Source organism: Bufo gargarizans, chromosome 7 (assembly GCF_014858855.1).
Source record: "Bufo gargarizans isolate SCDJY-AF-19 chromosome 7, ASM1485885v1, whole genome shotgun sequence".
Classification (NCBI taxonomy): Eukaryota; Metazoa; Chordata; class Amphibia; order Anura; family Bufonidae; genus Bufo; species Bufo gargarizans.
Window position 1 is genome coordinate 109,897,499 of NC_058086.1, and position 23,550 is coordinate 109,921,048.

Consider the following 23,550-nt stretch of genomic DNA (forward strand, 5'->3'; position numbering starts at 1 on the left):
CCCCTCCAGCTTACAGTCCCATGTAAGATACATCACTCCCCCTACCTTCAGCCCCTCCAGCTTACAGTCCCATGTAAGATACATCACTCCCCCTACCTTCAGCCCCTCCAGCTTACAGTCCCATGTAAGATACATCACTCCCCCTACCTTCAGCCCCTCCAGCTTACAGTCCCATGTAAGATACATCACTCCCCCTACCTTCAGCCCCTCCAGCTTACAGTCCCATGTAAGATACATCACTCCCCCTACCGTCAGCCCCTCCAGCTTACAGTCCCATGTAAATTATATTACCCCCACAGATCCCTCCAGCATACAGTCCCATGTAAAATGTAATTCTCCCCTACCTTCAGTCCCTTCAACATACAGTCTCTTGTAATTAAATCCCCAAACTTATACAGTCTCCAGTACAAGGATTATTCCCCCTCCCTTCAGCCCCTGCAAAAATCCCCCCAAGTAAAAAGAACAGTCATGTCCTCATCCACACAGCCACCTGCAGCCTCGGCTCCTCTCTCCATCAACCTGCTCTGTAGAATCTCCAGCAGATCCGAGGCTCCGAGGCCCCGCCCCCTGGATGACGAGCCTCCACTTCTTCCTCTGACATCATCATACCTGCCAGGAGCAAATCCATTCTAGTTACTACCATAGTATGTAGCCTTCTAGCAGCTCTCAGACGCCTTATAAACCCGGCTACAAACTACATAAAAACACAGCCCCCACCAGAAATCACTGACCACGGTTAAAGGGCCTGCACTCTCCCTGCTCTTGCTTTGCTTTTCTACAGCTATTTTCCTGCAAGTCGGTAAGGGGCGGGAAGAAGCAGTCACATGATCCCATGACGTCATGCCCTCAGAGAAGCCAATACATTCTAGGTTTTATGCAGGTGACTTGGTTGCCGGAAGTGGTGTCTGGATTGCGGCACAGGTGCTTTACCCCGAGGTCAGTGGGCCCCCAGCCCATACATGGATCACTTTATACTGCTGCATATGCCAGCGGTGTCACCCATCTTTCATGTATGCTCTCTATCTCTGTGCATGTCTTGTCTCTGTTAACCCCATAAGGACTGGGACAGTCTTTTTGTGCTTTCATTTTTTTCTTTGTCTTTCAAGAGCCATAACTTTTTTTTTTTTTTCTGTTCCGTTTCACAATCTGTGCTGTTAATGCATCCGTTTTCGCCGGATCTGGTTGTATTAACCCCTTAGTGAACATGCAGATTTTTGTTAAATTGCATTCCAAGAGCTATAACTTTTTTTGTATTTTTCATCAATGTACAAGCGCAGTACCAGAGCATGGGTAAGGTAAAATTACTAGTGCTAAATCATGGATGCGCGACGCGCCCTCAGGGGGTAAGGAGATCTGACTAGGGTTGCCACCTTTTCTTCAAGCCAAACCCGAACAGAAGGGAGGGGAGGGCCCCCTTCCAGGCCCCACCCATGTCCCGCCTCCATCCACACCCATGTCCCGCCTCCACCCCTGGTCGCTGTCACACCGCGATCGTTACGCCCCTTAAGAGGCTCATTAGCATATTATACGTCTTTATTTTAAGAGAGCAGCGGCCGGCAGGGAGTTATAAAACACACTGTTATGTACTGCTGACATTAGCCCATCGCTAACCTCAGTCAGCTACATAATGTAACATATTTTCTGATGATTGACAGATTCAAAAACCTGTTTAAAGGGCTTCTACCACCAGAAATACTGTTATGTAGCTGACTGATATAGCGATGCGCTAATGTCAGCACTACATAACAGTATGTTTCTAACATTAGTCCCTGCAGCCGTTTTTGCTAAAAAAAAGCACTTTTATTATATGCTAATGACTAATGAGCCTCTAGGTGCTATGTGGGTGTAAAATCAGCACCTAGAGGCTCCATCCACTCGCCCATTATCCCGCCTAGGTCCAGTGTTCTGCCCGCCCAGCTCCTCTTGATTGATGCACTGTTCCCTGCATCAATGGCGAAATCCCGCGCCTGCGCTGTTCACTTCTGTCTTCAGCGCAGGCGCAGTGAGTGAATGATGCGATCCTGGTGCCGGACTCCTCACTGCGCTTGCGCCGACTACGTCACAGTGAGGAAGTCAGCACCAGGAGAGAGGGCTTTACTCACTGCGCCTGTGCCGAAGACATAGTGAACGGCGCAGGCGCGGGATTTCGTCAACGATGCAGTGGACAGTCACATCAATCAAGAGGATCTGGGCGGGCAGAACAGGGGACCTGGGCGGGATAATGGGTGAGTGGACGGAGCCTCTAGGTGCTGATTTTACGCCCACATAGCACCTAGAGGCTCCTTAGCATATAATAAAAGTGCATTTTTTACAAAAACGGCTCCAGGGACTAATGTTAGAAACATACTGTTATGTAGTGCTGACATGGGCGCATCGCTATATCAGTCAGCTACATAGCAGTATTTCTGGTGGTAGAAGCCCTTTAATAGCTGTTACATTTACACACTTCAAATGTTTTATATACCTTTTTAGAAGTGTCTATCTAGGACAGGTGTCAGGACTGTCTTGGTCACTGCAGGCAGGGCACTGGGCTGGGCACTACTTGAGCAGGCTGCTGGACTGGAGTCTGGAGAAGAAGAATGATTTCAGTTCTCCCTCCCTGCCTCTCTCTCTGATGTCACTTCCTGTGTGGACCTGACTTCCTTATCAGAGAGATGGAGGGAGGGACTGGGAGCAGGGGAGGAGCGGGGTGGAGGGAGGAGACCGGAGACTGAACAGTGAGTGAGCCGCTGCACTGCCTGGCATCACAGTAGTGTAGACTAGAGGAGGGAGGAGGGGGGAGGCTCGGGAGCGCTGCGCTCAGCTGATCACCCGGCCGCCGCAGTGAGTGACAGCTTAAATATGCGATCAGAGTCTCGGACGGTCGGACGTCCGTCCACACACACTGCAGTTCACTTTGAATGAATAATCCTGTGCCCGGGTCTGAGAAAGGCTTGTACCCGGGCACAGGATTACAAACCCAGACTGTCCGGGTCAATCCCGGAAGGGTGGCAACCCTAGATCTCACGGTCTTTTGTCTTGTTAAATCTCCTTACCATTACACTGCTTACGTGCGGATTGAAGCCAGCCAGCAATGAATCTGAAGCGCGCTGTGTAGTGAGGGTAAGGAGATTTTACACTGTACACTATACTGTAAAATTGACCTGTTATCTTCATTCTCCAGGTCTGTAAGGTTACAATGATGCCACACAATTGTTCTTGCGTTTTAACCTCCCTAGCGGTACGATATTTTCTTTAATCTTGCACCTGGAGTGGTACAAACTTCCAGAGCTGCAGCTGGAAGTTCGCGCCGCGCTCCGAAAATGCGGACAGCACACTGTGTGCTATCCGCATCATCGCTGCGCTGTTCAAATTAACTCATGGCGGTCCTGAGTGTTGCTCGGGGTTACCGCTGCTTGCAGTGTAATGTGACCCCGAGCCACACTCAGGATTACCGCTAAGGAGGTTAATACTGAAATAAAAATTAAAACCTCTGAGGAAAAAATAAATAAAAATCTATAACCATATTCTGACCCCTATAACTTTTTTGTAGTTATAGGGGCCCTGCAATAACCAGTAAGCACTTTCCTTCACTGCAGAGGACGTCGCTCACTGGTACTTACCGCCTCCTGCCCCCAGTTATAGGGGCCCTGTAGTAACCAGTAAGCACTTTCCTTCACTGGAGAGCACGGCGCTCACTGGTACTTACCTCCTCCTGCCCCCCAGTTATAGGGGCCCTGCAATAACCCGTAAGCACTTTCCTTCACTGCAGGGGACAGAGCTCACTGGTTATTACCACTTGTTCTTACTGCCTCCTGTCCCCAGTTATAGGGGCCCTGTAGTAACCAGTAAGCACTTTCCTTCACTGGAGAGCACGGCGCTCACTGGTACTTACCTCCTCCTGCCCCCCAGTTATAGGGGCCCTGCAATAACCAGTAAGCACTTTCCTTCACTGCAGAGGACGTCGCTCACTGGTACTTACCTCCTCCTGCCCCCCAGTTATAGGGGCCCTGCAATAACCAGTAAGCACTTTCCTTCACTGCAGAGGACTGCGCTCACTGGTTATTACCACTGGTTCTTACTGCCTCCTGCCCCCAAGTTCAGGGCTCCAGATGGCGACCAAAATGGTCGCCAATGTGACTTAGAATTTGCAAATGGCGACAAGACTTTTTAGTCTTGTCGCCATTTGCGACTAGACCCGCCGCCGCAGCTCTGCAGTTGAATACAGCGTTGGAGATGATAGTTCTCTGCCCCACCGCTGATGTTCTTCTCAGCGGCGTAGCTGAGAGTCTCTCCCCCTGTGCTGCTGTTGCTGCCGCCAGTGAGAGGAGACATGGGAGGAAGAGGGGATGGGCTGTGGCCACTGCGCCACCAATGAGGATAACTGACCTGTTAAAGGGGTTGTCCAGGTTCAGAGCTGAACCTGGACAACCCTCCATTTTCACCCAGGCAGCCCCCCTCACATGAGCATCGGAGCAGTTCATGCTCCGATGCTCTCCTTTGCCCTGCGCTAAATTGCCCAGGGCAAAGGCATTTTTCAGAGTTCCGGTGACGTACCGGGCTCTCCATGGGGCTGACAGGAACCCTGGTGACGTCACCGGCACTGATAGGCGGGATTTGGCTCTGCCCTAGCCAGTAAAACGGCTAGGGCAGAGCTAAAGCCCGCCCCTCAGAGCCGGTGACGTCACCGAACACACTGCTGGGCGGAAGTTACCGCCCGGCAGTGTGTTATTGAAAACACAAGAGCCCGTGGCCTGCGCGATCTAGCGCAGGGCACTGGAGCGCATCGGAGCATGAGATGCTCCGATGCTAGGCTCGGGGGCTGCCGGGGTGAAAATAAGTGTATGTCCGGGTTCAGCTCTGAACCTGGACAACCCCTTTAATACAAATACAGGAGGTGGGTGCCTTAATCAAATAGTACCTGAGTGGTTAACTGTGGCTGATCGCAGCTCCTTGTCATAGAGGTCGGGGGCCGGCTATTTGATTCCAGCACCCACCTCCTATATTTGTATTAACACGTCAGTTATCTTCATTGGTGGCGAAGTGCGCTCCTCTCCCCCCCCCCCCCCCCCCCCAACACCCTGTGTGCACAAAGCCAAGGGCAGCAGGTAGAGTGTAAAGTCATATTCACCCTAATAGAGCTCTATAAGGGTGAATAGGACAAGGGTTCAAGCCCCTAAGGGGGCTAATAGTAAGTAAAAAACAAACAAAAAAAACGCAAACACCAAAATATTACGTATAAATGAATAAGAAAGACATACAAAAAAAAAGCTACATGTTAACAATAAACATGTTCATTTTCAGCCGATTTTTGTAAGATTTTTAGTTTTTTCAAAAAAACACACTAAAATATTAAGTTTAAATCCCCCATTTTACATTATAAAATATATAAATAATAAATAAATATATTACATAGCGCTGCGTCCGAAAAGTCCAAACTATTAAATTATTAAAAAATATCTCCTATGTGGTGAGCGCCGTAACAGAAATAAATAAATAAAAGTCACCCCAAAAAATAGGATAGGGTGGTTCTATTATGGGCCGAACGTTTCATAAAATGCGGAATGCATGCAGCTTTTTTTTTTTTTTTTTTTTCTCGCGCGGCCCCAGTTATAGGAGCCCTGCAATAACCTGTAAGTACTTTCCTTCACTGCAGAGGACATCGCTCACTGGTTCTTACTGCCTCCTGCCCCCAAGATATAAGGGTCCTGCAATAACCAGTAAGCACTTTCCTTCACTGCACAGGATGGTGCTCACTGGTTATTACCACCTCCTGCCCCCCAAATATAGCGGTCCTGCAATAACCGGTAAGCATTTTCCTTGAGGGCTCATGCACATAACTATTATTTTGATCCGCATCCGAGCTGCAAAGGCGGACCCGTTCACTTCAGAGATTGTTTTCTCATGACACATTGTACTTCATGTTAATGGTAATTTGAGTCAATATGTTTTACCTTTTATTAAAAATCCAAGTTAATGAAAATTTGAAAAAGTTCACAGTTTTCAAAATTTCAATCTCTCTGCTTTTAAGACAGATAGTGATGCCTCATAAAATATTCATTAACATTCCCCATATGTCTACTTTATTTTGGCATCATTTTAGTAATGTAAGTTTATTTTTTTAGGATGTTAGAAGGTTTAGAATTTTAGAAGCAATTTTTTTAAATTTTTAAGAAAATTTCCAAAGTCAACTTTTTTAAGGATCAGTTCAGTTCTGAAGTCACTTTGTGGGGCTTACATAATAGAACCAACCCATAAATGACCCCATTTTAGAAACGACACCCCTCAAACTATTCAAAACTGGTTTTAGAAATGTTGTTAACCTTTTAGGTATTCCACAGGAATTAAAGCAGATTTTCCATTTTAATACATTTTTTTTTCCTGGAACACATCAAAGGTTAACAACAAAACAAACCTCAATATTTATTACCTTGATTCTGCAGTTTACAGAAACATCCCATATGTGGTAGTATACCGCTGTTTGGGCACAGAAGGCAAGGAGCACCATATGTTTTTTGGTGGACAGATTGTGCTGGAATGGTCTTTGGGCACCATGTTGCATTTGAAGAGACCCTGAGGTATGCCCACAGTGAAAACCCCCAAGAAGTGACCACATTTTGTAAACTACACCACCCAAGGAATTTTTAAGGGGTGTAGTGAGCACTTCACTCAACAGGTATTTCATAGAATCTTTAATACTTGGGTGTGAAAAAGATTTATTTTTATTCCCCCCCCCCCCCCTCTCAGGACAGGAAACAAGACACACAACCACTTTAAAGGAGGTACTAACCTCCCTCACGCCAGTTCTGTTTCCTGTCCTAAGGGACAGAGTTTGGATTCACAACCATGCCAAGGAGAGCTGCGGGCGCCCCATGTGAGTACTTATGAGGAGGGCCTACCCGGCGACATAAGTCTTCTCAGAAAGCCGCTGCAGTGCCTGGACCTCTAACTCTTTCCCCTCCGCTCCGGTCCCTTCTCCCTCGGGTCTCCTTGACGTGCGCACCTCTGTGGGCATGTCTGAATGCTCGGCTGCCGGCGTCTGTCGTCACTTCTGGTTTCGGCAGCAGGAGGAAGCACAATGCTGTGGAGCCTATGGGCGCCCTGCAGAGTTTAAGTTTAGCCAGCTCACACTGCTAACTGGAGAATAAGCTATCAGTATCTGTCTCCATTTTTTGCTGACTAGAGAGTGAGATAATGGAACGGATGCAGCGCGCAGAACCCTCTGAGACCACCAATGAATCTTCGGTACTGTGGTGGGGTAAGAGGGGTGAATACCCCAAAATCTCTATAGCTTAAGTTTCTTATAAGGCTATTTTTATATTTAGGTTTCCAAGGAGAGTAGAAGGGTTTAAAGAGCTAAAGACAAAGGGTGTGCTATTTGTAAGAAAAAGTTACCCTCAGGCTGGGGAAAACCTATAGTCTGCGTAGGCAAGCTACTAGAGGATGAGGCCCCATCTCTTATAACAAGCCTAAAGCAGATGATCCGGGATGAAGTTAAGGAGTTGGTTAATAGCCTCCTGGAGAATCGCTCTAGCACCTCTGCTTCCAGACTATTTTATGGCATCCCTGGATCTCAGGGATGCATACTATCACGTCCCCATACATCCCGATCATCAGAGATACTTAAGAGTAGCGGTTCAGTTGCAGGACAAAATCCTTCATGTACAATTTCGGGTTCTTCCCTTCGGGTTATCTCAAGCCCCCAGAATATTCACAAAGATTGTGGCAGAAATGATGGCCCATCTGAGAGAGAGTTGTGGTCATTATCCCATAGCTAGATGACTTTCTCCTCTCTCAGACGTCAAATCAGCTAGAACAGCAGATTTCATGGTTCAGGGAGGTATTAGACAGGTTAGGTTGGTACCGGAACATAGAGAAGTCCAGCCTAGTGCCGAGTCAAGTGTGTACCTAGACTCCAGAATGCAGATGTGTTTTCTTCCCCTTCACAAAGCTTGCCTCATCAGATCCCGGGTTCGGTGGCTTTCTTCTCGCCAGTCAGTGTCAGTCAGGCCATGTCAGTCTTAGGTCAAATGACTGCGGCTATTCCCGGAGTGGAGTGGGCTCAATTCCACTCGAGACCTCTCAAACAACAAATTCTGGAAATGTGGGATAAAAATCCTTTGTCCCTAGACTCAGGATTCATTTATCAACCCAGACGCTCTCCTCGCTGGAGTGGTGGATGAACCTGTTAAACCTTCAGGGAGGTGTTCCATGGCAGAGCCAAAATATCTTATTCCTGACCACAGATGCAAGCCTTTTCAGTTGGGGGGGCTCACATAGAATCTCTCCTCCTGCAGGGTCAGTGGAATCAGGAGATCCAGGCCCAATCTCACAATTTCAGGGAATTAAACGCTATCTTAATAGCCCTGAGCGAGAGTCTTCAGATAATAAAAGGCAGAAATGTTCAGGTTTACTCAGACAGCATGACAGCAGTGGCATACATCAACAGGCAGGGAGGTACAAAATCCTGAGTCTTATGTCTCTCAGTCCCAAAAAATGTTGTCTGGCAGAAAATTATTTTATCAGTTTCTGCAGTTCATTTTAAAAAGAAATGAGAATGTAACAGCAGACTTCCTAAACCGCCATCAGATTCGCCAGGGAGAATGGTCTTTAATTCAGGATATATTCAACAAGATAATTGCATTATGGGGTCTCCCAATCATCAGTCTTTTTGCCACCAGAGACAACAGAAGGGTAAAGAAATTCTTCTCTCTTTTTCCAGAAGAGCGTCCATCTGCTGTGGATGCCCTAAGTTTAATCTTGGAGAGAGGGACTTCTTTATGCTTTTCCCCCATTGAAGTTACTGCCCAGAGTACTGAGGAAGATAAGAGAGGAGAATGCCTTGGTGATCATGATAGCTCCCTTTTGGCCAAGGAGGGTTTGGTTTTCTTGGCTACGCAGGATGTCAGTATCTTCCCATTGGATCCTACCAGTCTTCCTGGGACTTCTGACTCAGGGTCCCATCCTTCATCCAGAGGTGGAGAATCTGCATTTGACTGCCTGGCTGTTGAAAGGCCGATTTTGAGGAAGAATGGGCTATCAGAGGAGGTAGTAAATACTCTTTTAGCAAGCCGTCACATCCAAAATCTACTTACGGGTTTGGAAAGCCTTCTGTGCATTTGCAAATAGACCAGTCAATGTATTTGAAGCTCCTAACTTACCTTTTAGTTTTAGAATTTCTACAAGAAGGATGGAGAAAGAAGCTTAGACCTAGTACTCTAAAAGTAAACCTTTCAGCCTTGAGTGTTCTGTATGAGTTCAGGCTGGCTGAGCATCCTTGGATAAGAAGATTATGACGATCTCTAAATTAGCCCCAGTACAAAAGGTTAGTTCCTCCATGGAATCTAAATCTAGTTCTGTCCGCCCTTACGTCAGAACCCTTTGAACCCAAAGAGATCTCTATAAAGGTCTTAACATTTAAGTTAGCCTTTTTACTAGCCATTACATCAGCTAGGAGAGTAAGTGAAATCTCAGCATCTCACCCTTCTCTACGGAAAAGCCATATTTAAACATTTTGGAAGATTGGGTGATTATTTCACCGGATCCTTCCTTCCTTCCTAAGGTGTCTTATTCCTTTCATCGCTCTTAGGATATCATCTTGCCTTCTTTTTGTGCCTCTTCAAAAAATAAAAATAATCAGAATTCCATTGTTTAGATGTCAGGAGATGTTTATTACAGTACTTGGAAATCACCCAATCTTGGAGATCTTCCTCTAAGCTCCTCATTTATTTTCAAGGCAAGAAAAAAGGTTTGGCCACTTCCTCACAAACTATAGCCAGATGGATAAGACAGGCTATTCTGTTAGCTTATTCCTCCAAGGGGGTTCCACCGCCGACGGGATTTGGTGCCCACTCTACCAGAGCGGTCTCTACGTCCTGGGCAGTGATGGCCTCTGCCTCCATTGACCAAATTTGTAGGGCTGTTATCTGGAGCAGGGCTCCAGATGGTCACCAAAATGGTTGCAAATGCGACCTAGAATTGCTAAATGGCGACAAGACTTTGTAGTCTTGTCGCCATTTGCGCCTAGACCCGCCGCTGCTCTGCCGCTTTCACAAACTGACATGGCACGCGCTGTTCTCAACAACACAGTGACGGGGGAGAAGGAGGCGGTCCCTCCCCCCTGTACTGCTGCTGCCACCAATGGGCTGATAGCAGGGAGGGGGAGGGGCTATGGCCACTGCACCACCAATGAATATCATTTATGCTTACAATACAAACGCAGGCTGCCATGCGGGTGCCGGACACATCCCATACCTGGCACCCAGCCTCTGACTGCACGCTGCGATCCGCCGCTATTAACCCCCTCGGGTGCGGCACCTGAGGGGGTTAATAGCGGCGGATCGCAGCGCGCAGCCATAGAGGCTGGGTGCCGGGTATGGGATGTGTCCGGCACCCGCATGGCAGCCTGCGTTTGTATTGTAAGCATAAATGATATTCATTGGTGGTGCAGTGGCCATAGCCCCTCCCCCTCCCTGCTATCAGCCCATTGGTGGCAGCAGCAGTACAGGGGGGAGGGACCGCCTCCTTCTCCAACTGCGGGGACGCTTACTGTATATTTCCCTATCGCCGATGTTGCATGCACCGACAATGAGTAGTTTGAGCGTCTGCGCCGACGATACGAGGTGGATGTGTCACATTTGGCATACGTACGCCATTGTGGGGTATGCAGTTATGTCTACTGTACACAGTATGTGTGTGGCTTCATGAAAAATACATTAACCACGCGTGTGCTGGCGGAGGAGAGCGAGGATGGCTCCTCCACAATTCATCCCAGCTGCCAAACTGTTTAGGTTCTGGTATTTACTCGCATTTCATTCAGCCACAGTAATAAGTACCAGCTATCCTGGGGCTCGCAGCAGGATGCTACATGCGTGTGCCCTGTCTGTGTGCAGGTGTCTTTGTACGTCAATGTTTATATGCGGTTCTCCGCCATGCACTATCCATTGGTACTATACTGTCATTACACATGACCCAGAACACATAAGGTTAATCTATATCGCCATCTGCTTCTGTGCCAGTGTGGAAAAGTACATGGGCTGTCACCCACGTGATGCCCAAGCTCTGTCCTGTCAGTGTACACCAAGACCTGTGTTAGTGAGCGCCGGTGGCCACTTCTGATTTTGATGCACACGTATACCCAGAGCTCAGGCGCATCCAATGTGCTGCCTATAGTATGCCCCTTGTAGTGTACCCATCTACAGTATTATAAATTAGAATCATTGGTGGCGCAACCCCCCCCCCCCCCCCTCAAAGTATTATAATCATTAGTCATTAGTGGTGCAGTGCGCCAAGTATTATCATTGGTGGCAGTGGCAGCTTCTGATCGGAGCCCCATCAGTGTAAGCCTGGGGCGCCAATCGGTTGGCTGCCATAGTCTGCTCCCTGCTGCTGAGTGCACTATGCACAGGGCAGCAGGGACAGTGTTGAGGTCCTAGTCACCCTGATAAAGCTCTATCATGGTGAATAGGACAAGGGATGAAAAATCCCAGGTTCTAAAAAAAAAAAGTAAGGAAAAAAAACAAACACCAAAATATTAAGTTTAAATCACTCCCTTGCCCAATATTACATATAAAATATATAAATAATATAAATTACATATCACCACGCCCAAAAAAGTGTGAACTATTAAAATATTTAAAAATATCTCCTATGTAGTGAATGCCGTAACAGAAAAAAAAAAAAAAAGTACAATTTGCCATTTTTTTTTGTCACCTTGTCCTGACAAAAATTAGGATAGGACTGTTCTATTATGGTCCATACGTTCCATAAAATGTTGAATGCATGCAGCTTTTTTGGCATTTTATTTTCGCAATACTTTTTTATGGTATCGAAATCAAGTCAAAATTTTGGTATCGTGACAACCCTAGGTAAGACATGTGTGGTTGTTTTTTTTATTTATATTTTTTATTATACCGTAATTATATGTATTTTAAATTTGGCGACTAAATTTTTCAGGTTAGGAGCCAATGGCTCCTTGATATAATTTTTTAGTCTGGAGCCCTGTGGAGTTCTCCCAACACGTTTTTCATACCTGTGGGGAGGTGAAGATCAGCAAGGAAGCTACCTTCATCATCTGCTGCCTTCCCGTGGCAGGAGCTAAGGCTGGTCAGCAGTGGGCAACGTAGACGCTCGCCCCGGCTCATGCTGTCACCTGTGCTCCCTCTTATATCACGGTCTCCCTTCCACTGTGGGTCAGAAGCAGACTGCTGAAGCCGGATTCACGTGGGACACACGCGCGATTTAGGAGTGCAGCGTCCCATTGATTTTACAGCCGGCAGGTGGGAGGAGGCAGAACCAGGGCGTATAGCACTGGGAGGTGTCCAAAGAGTTCAGGAACAGATTACTATTTTGATCAGGCTGAATGTAACATTTTTGAGGAAATACCCAAAATTGATATTCAGGTGGCAAAGTTAGTTAAAAAGACGGCCTTACCGTTTGAGGATTCGTCACAACTAAGCGATCCGATGGAATGCAAAGCAGGTTCTTTATTAAGGAAAGCATGGGAAGCATCTATGTTTGGTGTACAAAAACAACATTGCGGCTACATCCGTGGCAAGAGCTATGTACTTCTAGTTGTCAGAGTTAGAGGATCACCTAAAGAACAAAACTCCCAGGGAGGATATCATAAATTCCATACCGCTATTCAGCAACTGCTTTTTTGGCAGGTGCCTCAGCAGAGTTCGTACGTTTTGCCGCAAAAGATGCAGCCCTTTCCAATGCAGCCATGAGCTTTATGGATGAAATCATGGTCTAAACTATGCTGTATTGCCTTCTCGGGGGAGTTTGTTTTTGGCCCTGTGTTAGATAAGATACTGGAGAAAGCGGCTGACAAAAAGATAGGGTTTCTGGAGCAGAAAAAAACAAAAAAAAGAGGCCCTTTCGTCGGTTCCCTTCACAATCTAAACCCTACAGAGGTAAGGGTAAAACGGGCCGCTGGAGCTACCCAAAAGGTGGAAGGGGTAGAGCAGGCATGCTCAACCTGCGGCCCTCCAGCTGTTGCAAAACTACAACTCCCAGCATGCCTGAACAGCCTACAGCTATCAGCCAACAGCGGGCATGGTGGGAGTTTTACAACAGCTGGAGGGCCGCAGGTTGAGCATCCCTGGGGTAGAGGATTTATCCTTTAATCCCTAAAATAAACAGAGCAGGGTAAAACGGGCCGCTGGAGCTACCCAAAAGGGGGAAGTGATAGAGGATTTATCCTTAATCCCCCAAATAAACAGCAACAAACTGACACCAGAGTGGGAGGTAGGTTGAAGTGGAATCTGGTTGTCATATCCATGGGCACCAAACATCATAGCCCAGGTATACAGAATAGAATTTTCTTCAACGCCTCCAGAAAAAGTCTCCGTTACCACCCACAACAGAGGCATACAGGAAAAATTTGGCAGTTAATTCAGGACTTAATCAGATCGGGTGTAGTCACAGAGGTACCAGACTCCGAAAAGAGGAAGGGGTTCTACTCAGGCCTCTTTCTAGTAAAAAAAAAAAAACGACAACACATTCTGCACATTAATAAATCTAAAACCTTTGAGCAGATCTATAGTATTTAGGAGGTTCAAGATGGAATTAATTGCATCTACGATTCTGCTGATTCCAAAAGGTGCCTTTTATAACGTCAGTGGATCTAAAGGACACCTACTTTCACATAGCAATTCATCAGGCCTCCCAGAAATATCTAAGGTTTGCGGTAAGATATCCTGGGGGACTCCTCCATCATTTCCAGTACGTAGCCCTCCCCTTTGGTATCTCATCAGCCCCAAGAACATTCACTAAGCTGGTGATGGAGATGATCGCCTTTCTATGCAGGAAGGGAACCAATATCATCCCTTACCTAAATGATTTCTTAATAAGTGGATATTCAAAAGAAGAAACCCATAAGTACCTTTTCAGGTTTAGGATGTGTGATAAATCTAAAAAAATCAATACTCGCCCCATCTACAAAAATAAGGTTCCTGGGTGTAGACTTAGGTTCTATGGGATACAGAATCTATCTACCCCAGGACAAAGTAAGAACTCTCATAGACAAGATAAGTCGCTTTCAAAAATCCCACAGGTGTTCCATTCCAATGAGCCTGTTAGGGAACTTAACGCATGCATAAACTCAGTTTCATGGAGTCAGGCCCACACAAGAATCATGCAGTCATGGATCTTGAAGAAATGGGACAGGAAATCGTCATCTTTAGACAGGACGATACAGGTGCCTCCAACAGTCAAAATAGACCTAGACTGGTGGAAGGAAGAGAAAAATCTGCTTCAGGATATAGAATGGCTCAGAATCCCAGAAGCTCAGGTCATAACCGATGCCAGCACTTCAGGTTGGGGTGCTAAGGTAGGCAACCAGTTTTTCCAGGGAGACTGGCCAAACAGCATTAAAGAAAGATCCTCAAATTACAGATGAATGCAGTCCTTATGACGTTCACAGAGGCTGTAGATCAATTATAAAACAGGCACCTGATGGTCCTCTCGGACAATGTAATGACAGTGGCATACCTGAAACACCAGGGTGGCACGAAGTCCGATCCGCTGGCGGAAGTAGCAAAAAGATTATTTTCCTGGGCAGAAGCAAACGTTCTCTCCTTAACAGTGGTCCACCTAAAAGCGTCAGAGAACCTAGAGACAGACTTCTTAAGCTGAAGAAAAATCAATCCAGGAGAATGGACATTAAACTGCAACATATTTCACTGAATCACCTCCAGGTGGGTACTACCAGAGATAGACCTGTTTGCCCCCAGAGAAAATGCCCAGGTCCGACAGTTCTGTTCAATAAATCCAAGAGACAGACCATGGGCAGTAGATGCCTTATCAATAAGATGGGAGTGGGACCTAGTCTATGCTTTTCCACCCTTTCCGCTGAATCCTCGCTTACTACAGAAATTACAGAAGGAAACGACAACAGTAATCTTGGTAGCTCCCCACTGGGATTGGTTCCCAATCCTGAGACAGTTGTCACTAGAAGAGCCTTGTAAAATACCCTTCTGGGAGAGCATGCTCTCTCAGGGCCCAATAAACCACCCAAACCCCCAGATCTCTAATTTGGCACCCTGGATCCTGAGAGTGAATCACTCAGAAGACAAGGTCTTTCAGACAGAGTAATCCTTACAGTGCTGCTGAAAAATTAAAGTCAAATTAAATTTTTAGTTGCTAAATTTAAAATACATATAATATAGCTGGGATGCTTAGGAGCATGGGGTTTTCTAAGCTACAGTCCACACAGTTAAAGGAGTTGTGCACTCATTTCCATGACCTGTCAGACTAGCCAGATTCACGTTGGTAATCCCTAGATGCTGGGTCCTGGCTCATTTGCTTCCAGGCCTCCACTTCTCGTCTTTGGTTTCTCCATGAAAACGTTTGGCTGCAGTGGCATCAAGACAATCACTGGTGACAGTGTGAGGGACGGATCTTCACACAGCAGACGTCTGCAGCGTATGTCTTCTGGATGAAAGTCTTTTTCTTAAAGGCAGAGCAGAGGGTCTAGGCGCAAATGGCAACAAGACAACAAAGTCTTGTCGCCATTTTTAACTTCTAAGTCGCATTGGTGACCATTTTGGTCGCCATCTGGAGCCCTGCCTTACTCTTAAGGCAAGCAGAAAGAGAACCACATAAGCCATTTATCTTAGTCTGGAAAAGATTTTGCAGTTGGCTGGGAGAAGATCATCCGGACACTTCTCTGCTGGTAAATAAAATACTAGATTTCCTGCAAAATGGACTAGAATTGGGCCTGAGGCCTAGTAAGGTCCAAATATCAGCCTTAAGCACCTTTTATGATGCTAGTCTCGCAGAACACAGATGGATAAGGAGATTTATTAGGGCAGCCTCTAGGTTAAGACCAACCTTAAGCTCTAGGATTCCTCAGTGGGACCTTAATACAGTATTAGAGGGGCTAACTAGACTCTCCTTTTCTCCCTCATGTGAGATCTCTATTAAACATCTGTCCTTCAAGACTTATTTTCTGATAGCCATCACTTCCACCAGACGACTAAGTGAGATCCAGGCCCTCTCCTGTAGAGAACCATATCTTATGGTCTTTGAGGATCGAATTGTGCTAAGACTAGATCCTGGTTTTCTCCCCAGAGTGGTTTCAAATTTTCATTGTGAACAAGAGATAGTATTACCATCTGTCACCAGCTACCCAGAAAAGGAGGTAGAAGATAAAATGCAACTCCTGGATGTTAGAAACACCATACTACACTATCTAGATATAAACCTAAAAACTTTGCTAGAAAAACAACCATAGAATGCCCAATAAAAATATAAATACTTTATTATGTCATCAATTGATCAAAAAAATCATAAGACATTTTCACAGAATTACTATGGAGAATAATCAGCAAAACAACCTGGATGCAGTAGTCCCCCCCCCCCCCCCCCCCCCGTTGGTGCCTCAAAATCCTGCCAAACAGATGGAATACATGTATGTGCAATATGCAGTGAGGTGATTCACAAGTAGAAAGCATCAGGTATATACCTGCTGCAAGTGACTGTGATATTCATCTCACTGCACAGCCCAGTGGAGAGTTAGTGTGTAATAATAGAGCCCTAAATGATAATACTCTAGAGCACATAATCACATAGCATCCATCTAATAAATCCAGATGAATATTCCCCTATACATCAGGTCATAATTAGCAGGCTGCAAAACAACAAACTCTCACACAAAAGTACCCACTGGGAACGTGAACATACCCACAGACATGATGAAGGGCTGAGACACCGGACACAAGGCAGGCTAGAACCCCGAAGCGCGTTTCGCCTCAGCTTCATCAGGAGGTTAATGAGAATGTAACCTCCTGACGAAGCTGAGGAGAAACGCGCGTCGGGGTTCTAGCCTGCCTTGTGTCCAGTGTCTCAGCCCTTCATCATGTCTGTGGGTATGTTCACGTTCCCAGTGGGTACTTTTGTGTGAGAGTTTGTTTTGCAGCCTGCTATTCATGACCTGATGTATAGGGGCATATTCATCTGGATTTATTAGATGGATGCTATGTGATTATGTGCTCTAGAGTATTATCATTTTATCATTTAGGGCTCTATTATTACACACTAACTCTCCACTGGGCTGTGCAGTGAGATGAATATCACAGTCACTTGTAGCAGGTATATACCTGATGCTTTCTACTTGTGAATCACCTCACTGCATATTGCACATACATGTATTCCATCTGTTTGGCGGGATTTTGAGGCACCGACGGGGGGGACTACTGCATCCAGGTTGTTTTGCTGATAATTCTCCATAGTAATTCTGTGAAAATGTCTTATGAATTTTTTGATCAATTGATGACATAATAAAGTATTTATATTTTTATTGGGCATTCTATGGTTGTTTTTCTAGCAACATTTTTAGGTTTATATGATTGGTTCTCTGTTTGCCCTCATTTACGGTAATATAGTGAGGCCTTTTTTCGGTTCTATACAGTATCTAGATGCAGCTAAAAATTTCAGGAATTGTGGCGCAATAGGCAGCTGCAAGAACTGTTTAATTTACCCGACTATGAATTTTGGCCTCAAAGGGGTGTGAAGTACCTTACTCAATTGTACAGTATGTGAATGGGGTCTTCTGTCCATTTAAAAGCCTTCACAGGGAATACAAATTGCCCCACACTTGTTTCTACCGGTACCTCCAGTTGAGGCACTCCTGTGAGGCCCAATTTAAATCCTTATTCGTGTCTTTGAAATGTGGCCCCATTGAATCTGTGGCTCGATTGAAACAACCATATATACCTATTTTATGTAGAAATTATGAAAATGCATGATTCGCCGCTCTGTCGCTCCTTCGAGCGTTGGAGGGTTGATATTCCGGATCTGGAGGTGTCTCACCTGGAGGAACTGAGCTCTGTCTGGAAGAGCACAGTAATAGGCGCCCGTGACCAGCTCATTCAACTTAAGTGGGTACACAGGGTTTATCTCACTCCAGTGTGTCTGCATCATATGCATAGGCTCTCAGACCCCTCTTGTACTAGGTGCGGAGAGCCGAGAGGTTCCTTATATCATATGGTCTGGTCTTGTCCTGTTATGCAGCGGTACTGGAGTGAAATTAGTGATTTTTATCTCCTCAAAACTGGGACTCCCGGGGATACTCTCTCCTATAGTCTGTCTGTTGGGACTGGTGACAGAAATAGTTTCTACCAAATATGGGAGAAAGTTGCTCCGATTACTTATGTTTTATGGGAGGAAAACAATTATTTTGCATTGGAAACCATCAAAGAACCCAACCCTTGGTTCCTGGATCCAACTGATAAATGCTGACCTGCAGATTTACAAACTCACTTTCGCAGCGAGGGGAACTCCCGATAGGTTCGAACAGATTTGGGGTCTTTGGTTATGTGCGCAGGGCACTATCTGATTTTATGTGTAGGACTCTGGGACTCCAGGATGAATGAGTGAATGGTTGTCTGGTCCTGTACTCGTAAAGATGCAATGAGATTTCACGGGACTGCTTATTTATTTATGTAACATAATGCCATTGATGTATTCTGATGTATTCAGGGATTCTTGTATAAGTAATGGACTATGGACTTTTCCTGCTGTCTTTGTTCTATAAATAAACACTATAAAAAAAAAAAATCTGGAAAGACTACAACCTCCTTATTCAGTTTGGAGTCTGAAATAAGGGAAAAACAGCTTTCCAAAACTTCGATAGCTAGATGGATCTGATCAACTATAGAATGCTGTTACTCCCTTCAGAACAAACCTTGTCCAGAGGGTATAAAAGCCCATTCTACCAGGGCTACAGCCTCTTCTTGGGCAGAAAGTGCTGGTGTTTCATTAGGCCAAATTTGCAAAGCTGCTACCTGGTCTCAACACGTTTGTAAAACACTATCGCCTTAATCTTTCCACCTCCGCAGATTTAGCTTTTGGCCAAAAGGTTCTGCAGGCGGCTTCCCATCCTATTTAAATATTTGTTAGTTCTCATTGTGGCTGTCATGGTGGATGGAATGGAAAACCGTAATTAGTCTTACTAGTAATTCAGTTTCCTTGAATCCACCATGACGGTCCATATATTTTCCTTAAACAAAAACAAAACAAAAAAAAAAAAAAATATATATATATATATATACACACACACACACACACACACACACACACACACACACACACACACATATACACACACACACACGATATAAAGAGTCTACACACCCCTGTTAAAATGTCATCTTTCTGTGATGTAAAAAAATGAGACAAAGATAAATCATTTCAAAACTTTTTTCACCTTTTAATGTGACATATAAACTGTAACACTCAATTGAAAAACAAATTAAAATCTTTTAGGTAGAAGGAAGAAAAAATATAAAAATAAAATATGGTTGTATAAGTCTGCACACCCTTAAACTAAGGACTCTTTCACATCTGCGTTATTGTCTTCCGGCATAGAGTTCCGTCGTCGGGGCTCTATGCCGGAAGAATTCTGATCAGGATTATCCTAATGCATTCTGAATGGACAGTCCGTCCTTCAGGATGCATCAGGATATCTTCCCTTCCGGAACGGAACGTTTTTTGGCCGCAGCAAATAGCGCAGCATGCTGCGCTTTTTGCTCCGGCCAAAAATCCGGAACACTTGCCGCAAGGCCGGATCCGGAATGAATGTCCATTGAAAGGCATTGATCCGGATCCGGCCTTAAGCTAAACGTCGTTTCTGCGCATTGCCGGATGCGACGTTTAGCTTTTTCTGAATGGTTACCATGGCTGCCGGGACGCTAAAGTCCTGGCAGCCATGGTAAAGTGTAGTGGGGAGCAGCATACTTACCATCCGTGCGGCTCCCGGGGCGCTCCAGAGTGACGTCAGGGCGCCCCAGGCGCATGGAAGACGTGATCGCATGGATCACATGATCCATGCGCATGGGGCGCTCTGACGTCACTCTGGAGCGCCCCGGGAGCCGCGCGGACTGTAAGTATACCGCTCCCCCGCTCCCCACTACTACTATGGCAACCAGGACTTTAATAGCGTCCTGGGTGCCATAGTAACACTGAAAGCATTTTGAAGACGGATCCGTCTTCAAATGCTTTCAGTACACTTGCGTTTTTCCGGATCCGGCGTGTAATTCCGGCAAGTGGAGTACACGCCGGATCCGGACAACGCAAGTGTGAAAGAGGCCTAATACTTTGTTGAAGCCCCTTTTAATATTTTTTTTTACAGCACTCAGTCTTTTTGGGTATGAGTCTATCGGCATGGCACATTCTGACTTGGCAAGATTTGCCTACTTGTATTAGCAAAAAATACTCAATCTGTCAGATTGCGAGTGCATCTCCTGTGCACAGCCCTCTTCAGATCACCCCACAGATTTTCAATTGGATTCAGGCCTGGGCTCTGGCTGGGCCAGTCCAAAACTTCAATCTTCTGGTGAAGCCATTGCTTTGTTGATTTGGATGTATGCTTTGGGTCGTTGTCATGCTGAAAGATGAAGTTACTCTTCATGTTCAGCTTTCTAGCAGAAGCCTGAAGGTTTTGTGCCAATATTGACTGGTATTTGGAACTGTTCATAATTCCCTCTAGCTTAACTAAGGCCCCAGTTCCAGCTGAAGAAAAAACAGCTCCAAGCATGAGGCTGCCACCACGCTTCACTTTGGGTATGGTGTTCTTTTGGTGATGTGCAGTGTTGTTTTTGCGCTAAGCATATCTTTTGGAATTATGGCCAAAAAGTTCAACCTTGGTTTCATCAGACCATAACACCTTTTCCAACATGCTTTTGGGAGACTTCAAATTGTGTTTTTGCAAAATGTAGCCTGGCTTGGATGTTTGTCTTCGTAAGAAAAGGCTTTCGTCTTGCCACTCTACCCCCATAGGCCAGACATATTAAGAATACGGGAGCTTGTTGTCACATGTACCACACAGCCAGTACTTGCCAGATATCCCCGCAGATCCTTTAATGTTGCTGTAGGCCTTTTGGTAGCCTCCCAGACAAGTTTTCTTCTAGTCTTTTCATCAATTTTGGAGGGACGTCCAGTTCTGGTTAATTTCCCTGTTGTGTTATATTTTCTCCACTTGATGACTGCCTTCACTGTGTACCATGGTATATCTAATGCCTTAGAAATTCTTTTGTACCCTTCTCCTGACCAATTCCTTTTAACAATTAGATCACTCTGATGCTTCGGAAGCTCTCTGTGGACCATGGCTGTTGCTGTGGGATGCGACTAAGAAAATTTCAGGAAAGGCCAACTAGAGCAGCTTTATTTAGGGTTAATCAGAGGCACTTTAAATGATGGCAGGTGTATGCTGACTTCTATTTAAAATGATTTTGAATGTGATTGCTTAATTCTGAACACAGCTACATACCCAGTTATAAGAGGGTGTGCTCACTTATGCAACCACATAATTTACAGTACAGACCAAAAGTTTGGACACACCTTCTCATTCAAAGAGTTTTCTTTATTTTCATGACTATGAAAATTGTAGATTCACACTGAAGGCATCAAAACTATGAATTAACACATGTGGAATTATATACATAACAAAAAAGTGTGAAACAACTGAAAATATGTCATATTCTAGGTTCTTCAAAGTAGCCACCTTTTGCTTTGATTACTGCTTTGCACACTCTTCACAGTTGTGCCCTGTCAGGTTTAATAAATGGGATTTCTTGCCTTATAAATGGGGTTGGGACCATCAGTTGCGTTGTGGAGAAGTCAGGTGGATACACAGCTGATAGTCCTACTGAATAGACTGTTAGAATTTGTATTATGGCAAGAAAAAAGCAGCTAAGTAAAGAAAAACGAGTGGCCATCATTACTTTAAGAAATTAAGGTCAGTCAGTCCGAAAAATTGGGAAAAATTTGAAAGTGTCCCCAAGTGCAGTCACAAAAACCATCAAGCGCTACAAAGAAACTGGCTCACATGCGGACCGCCCCAGGAAAAGAAGACCAAGAGTCACCTCTGCTGCGGAGGATAAGTTCATCCGAGTCACCAGCCTCAGAAATCGCAGGTAAACAGCAGCTCAGATTAGAGACCAGGTCAATGCCACACAGAGTTCTAGCAGCAGACGCATCTCTAGAACAACTGTTAAGAGGAGACTGTGTGTATCAGGCCTTCATGGTAGAATATCTTCTAGGAAACCACTGCTAAGAACAGGCAACAAGCAGAAGAGACTTGTTTGGGCTAAAGAACACAAGGAATGGACATTAGACCAGTGGAAATCTGTGCTTTGGTCTGATGAGTCCCAATTTGAGATCTTTGGTTCCAACCACCGTGTCTTTGTGCGACGCAGAAAAGGTGAACGGATGGACTCTACATGTCTGGTTCCCACCGTGAAGCATGGAGGAGGAGGTGTGATGGTGTGGGGGTGCTTTGCTGGTGACACTGTTGAGGATTTATTAAAAATTGAAGGCATACTGAACCTGCATGGCTACCACAGCATCTTGCAGCGGCATGCTATTCCATCCGGTTTGCATTTAGTTGGACCATCATTTATTTTTCAACAGGACAATGACCCCAAACACACCTCCAGGCTGTGAAAGGGCTCTTTGACCATGAAGGAGAGTGATGGGGTGCTGCGCCAGATGACCTTGTTGGCAAAAGGGCCAACAAGTGCTAAGCATCTCTGGGAACTTCTTCAAGACTGTTGGAAGACCATTTCAGGTGACTACCTCTTGAAGCTCATCAAGAGAATGCCAAGAGTGTGCAAAGCAGTAATCAAAGCAAAAGGTGGCTACTTTGAAGAACCTAGAATATGACATATTTTCAGTTGTTTCACACTTTTTTGTTATGTATATAATTCCACATGTGTTAATTCATAGTTTTGATGCCTTCAGTGTGAATCTACAATTTTCATAGTCATGAAAATAAAGAAAACTCTTTGAATGAGAAGGTGTGTCCAAACTTTTGGTCTGTACTGTATGTGTGTGTGTGTGTATATGTGTATGTATGTGTGTGTGTGTGTATGTATATGTGTGTGTGTATGTATATATATATATATATATATATATATATATATATATATATATACATCAAAAGGATGAGGCAGCACTCCAGGTAAAGTGAAAATGGTGGATCTTTTATTCCCTCTGCAACGTTTCAACCGTCTCAATGCGGTCTTTCTCAAGCATGCTTGAGAGAGACCGCATTGAGACGGTTGAAACGTTGCAGAGGGAATAAAAGATCCACCATTTTCACTTTACCTGGAGTGCTGCCTCATCCTTTTGATGCCTATCCATTTATAGCCGCTTGAGCCCACACATATATATATATATATATATATATATATATTCACATGCACAAGGACCCGGCTTCGCACAGGTATATTTCATCTATTTCATTTTATGTTTCCGTGTGTCATAGAAAAATATCAACAGTTTCCCCCATAACAGTGACCTCTACAGTGTCCCCCCCTTTAACTGTGACTCTCACTGTGTCAGGACTGGAATAATGGATCAGGTATGGAATCCTTTGGCAGGGACGAAATAATCCCAAAAATTAGCGTAGTACAAAAAAGGTCAATCCAATCAGGTAGTCGGTTCCAGTTTCGGGTTGTGGCGGGCAGCAGAAATCGTAATCGAGGAAACAGGCAAGGAGACGGTAGCTGGGATGTCAGATTAAACAACAGGTTCACAGGAGGGAGCTGGGTGTTCACCAAAAGGTTG

At 45.2% G+C, this 23,550-nt stretch overlaps 1 protein-coding gene across 1 annotated transcript in view; it reads left to right on the plus strand.

Annotated features, from left to right (window-relative positions):
- The first annotated feature begins 857 nt into the window (after positions 1–857).
- PLPP6 (phospholipid phosphatase 6) overlaps positions 858–23,550 on the plus strand; it is a 57,470-nt gene continuing 34,777 nt past the window's right edge. Inside the window, exon 1 of the mRNA XM_044301958.1 lies at positions 858–936. Within this exon, the coding sequence (XP_044157893.1) occupies positions 875–936 (62 nt within the window). The 5' untranslated portion in view covers positions 858–874. The remainder of the gene's footprint in view (positions 937–23,550) is intronic.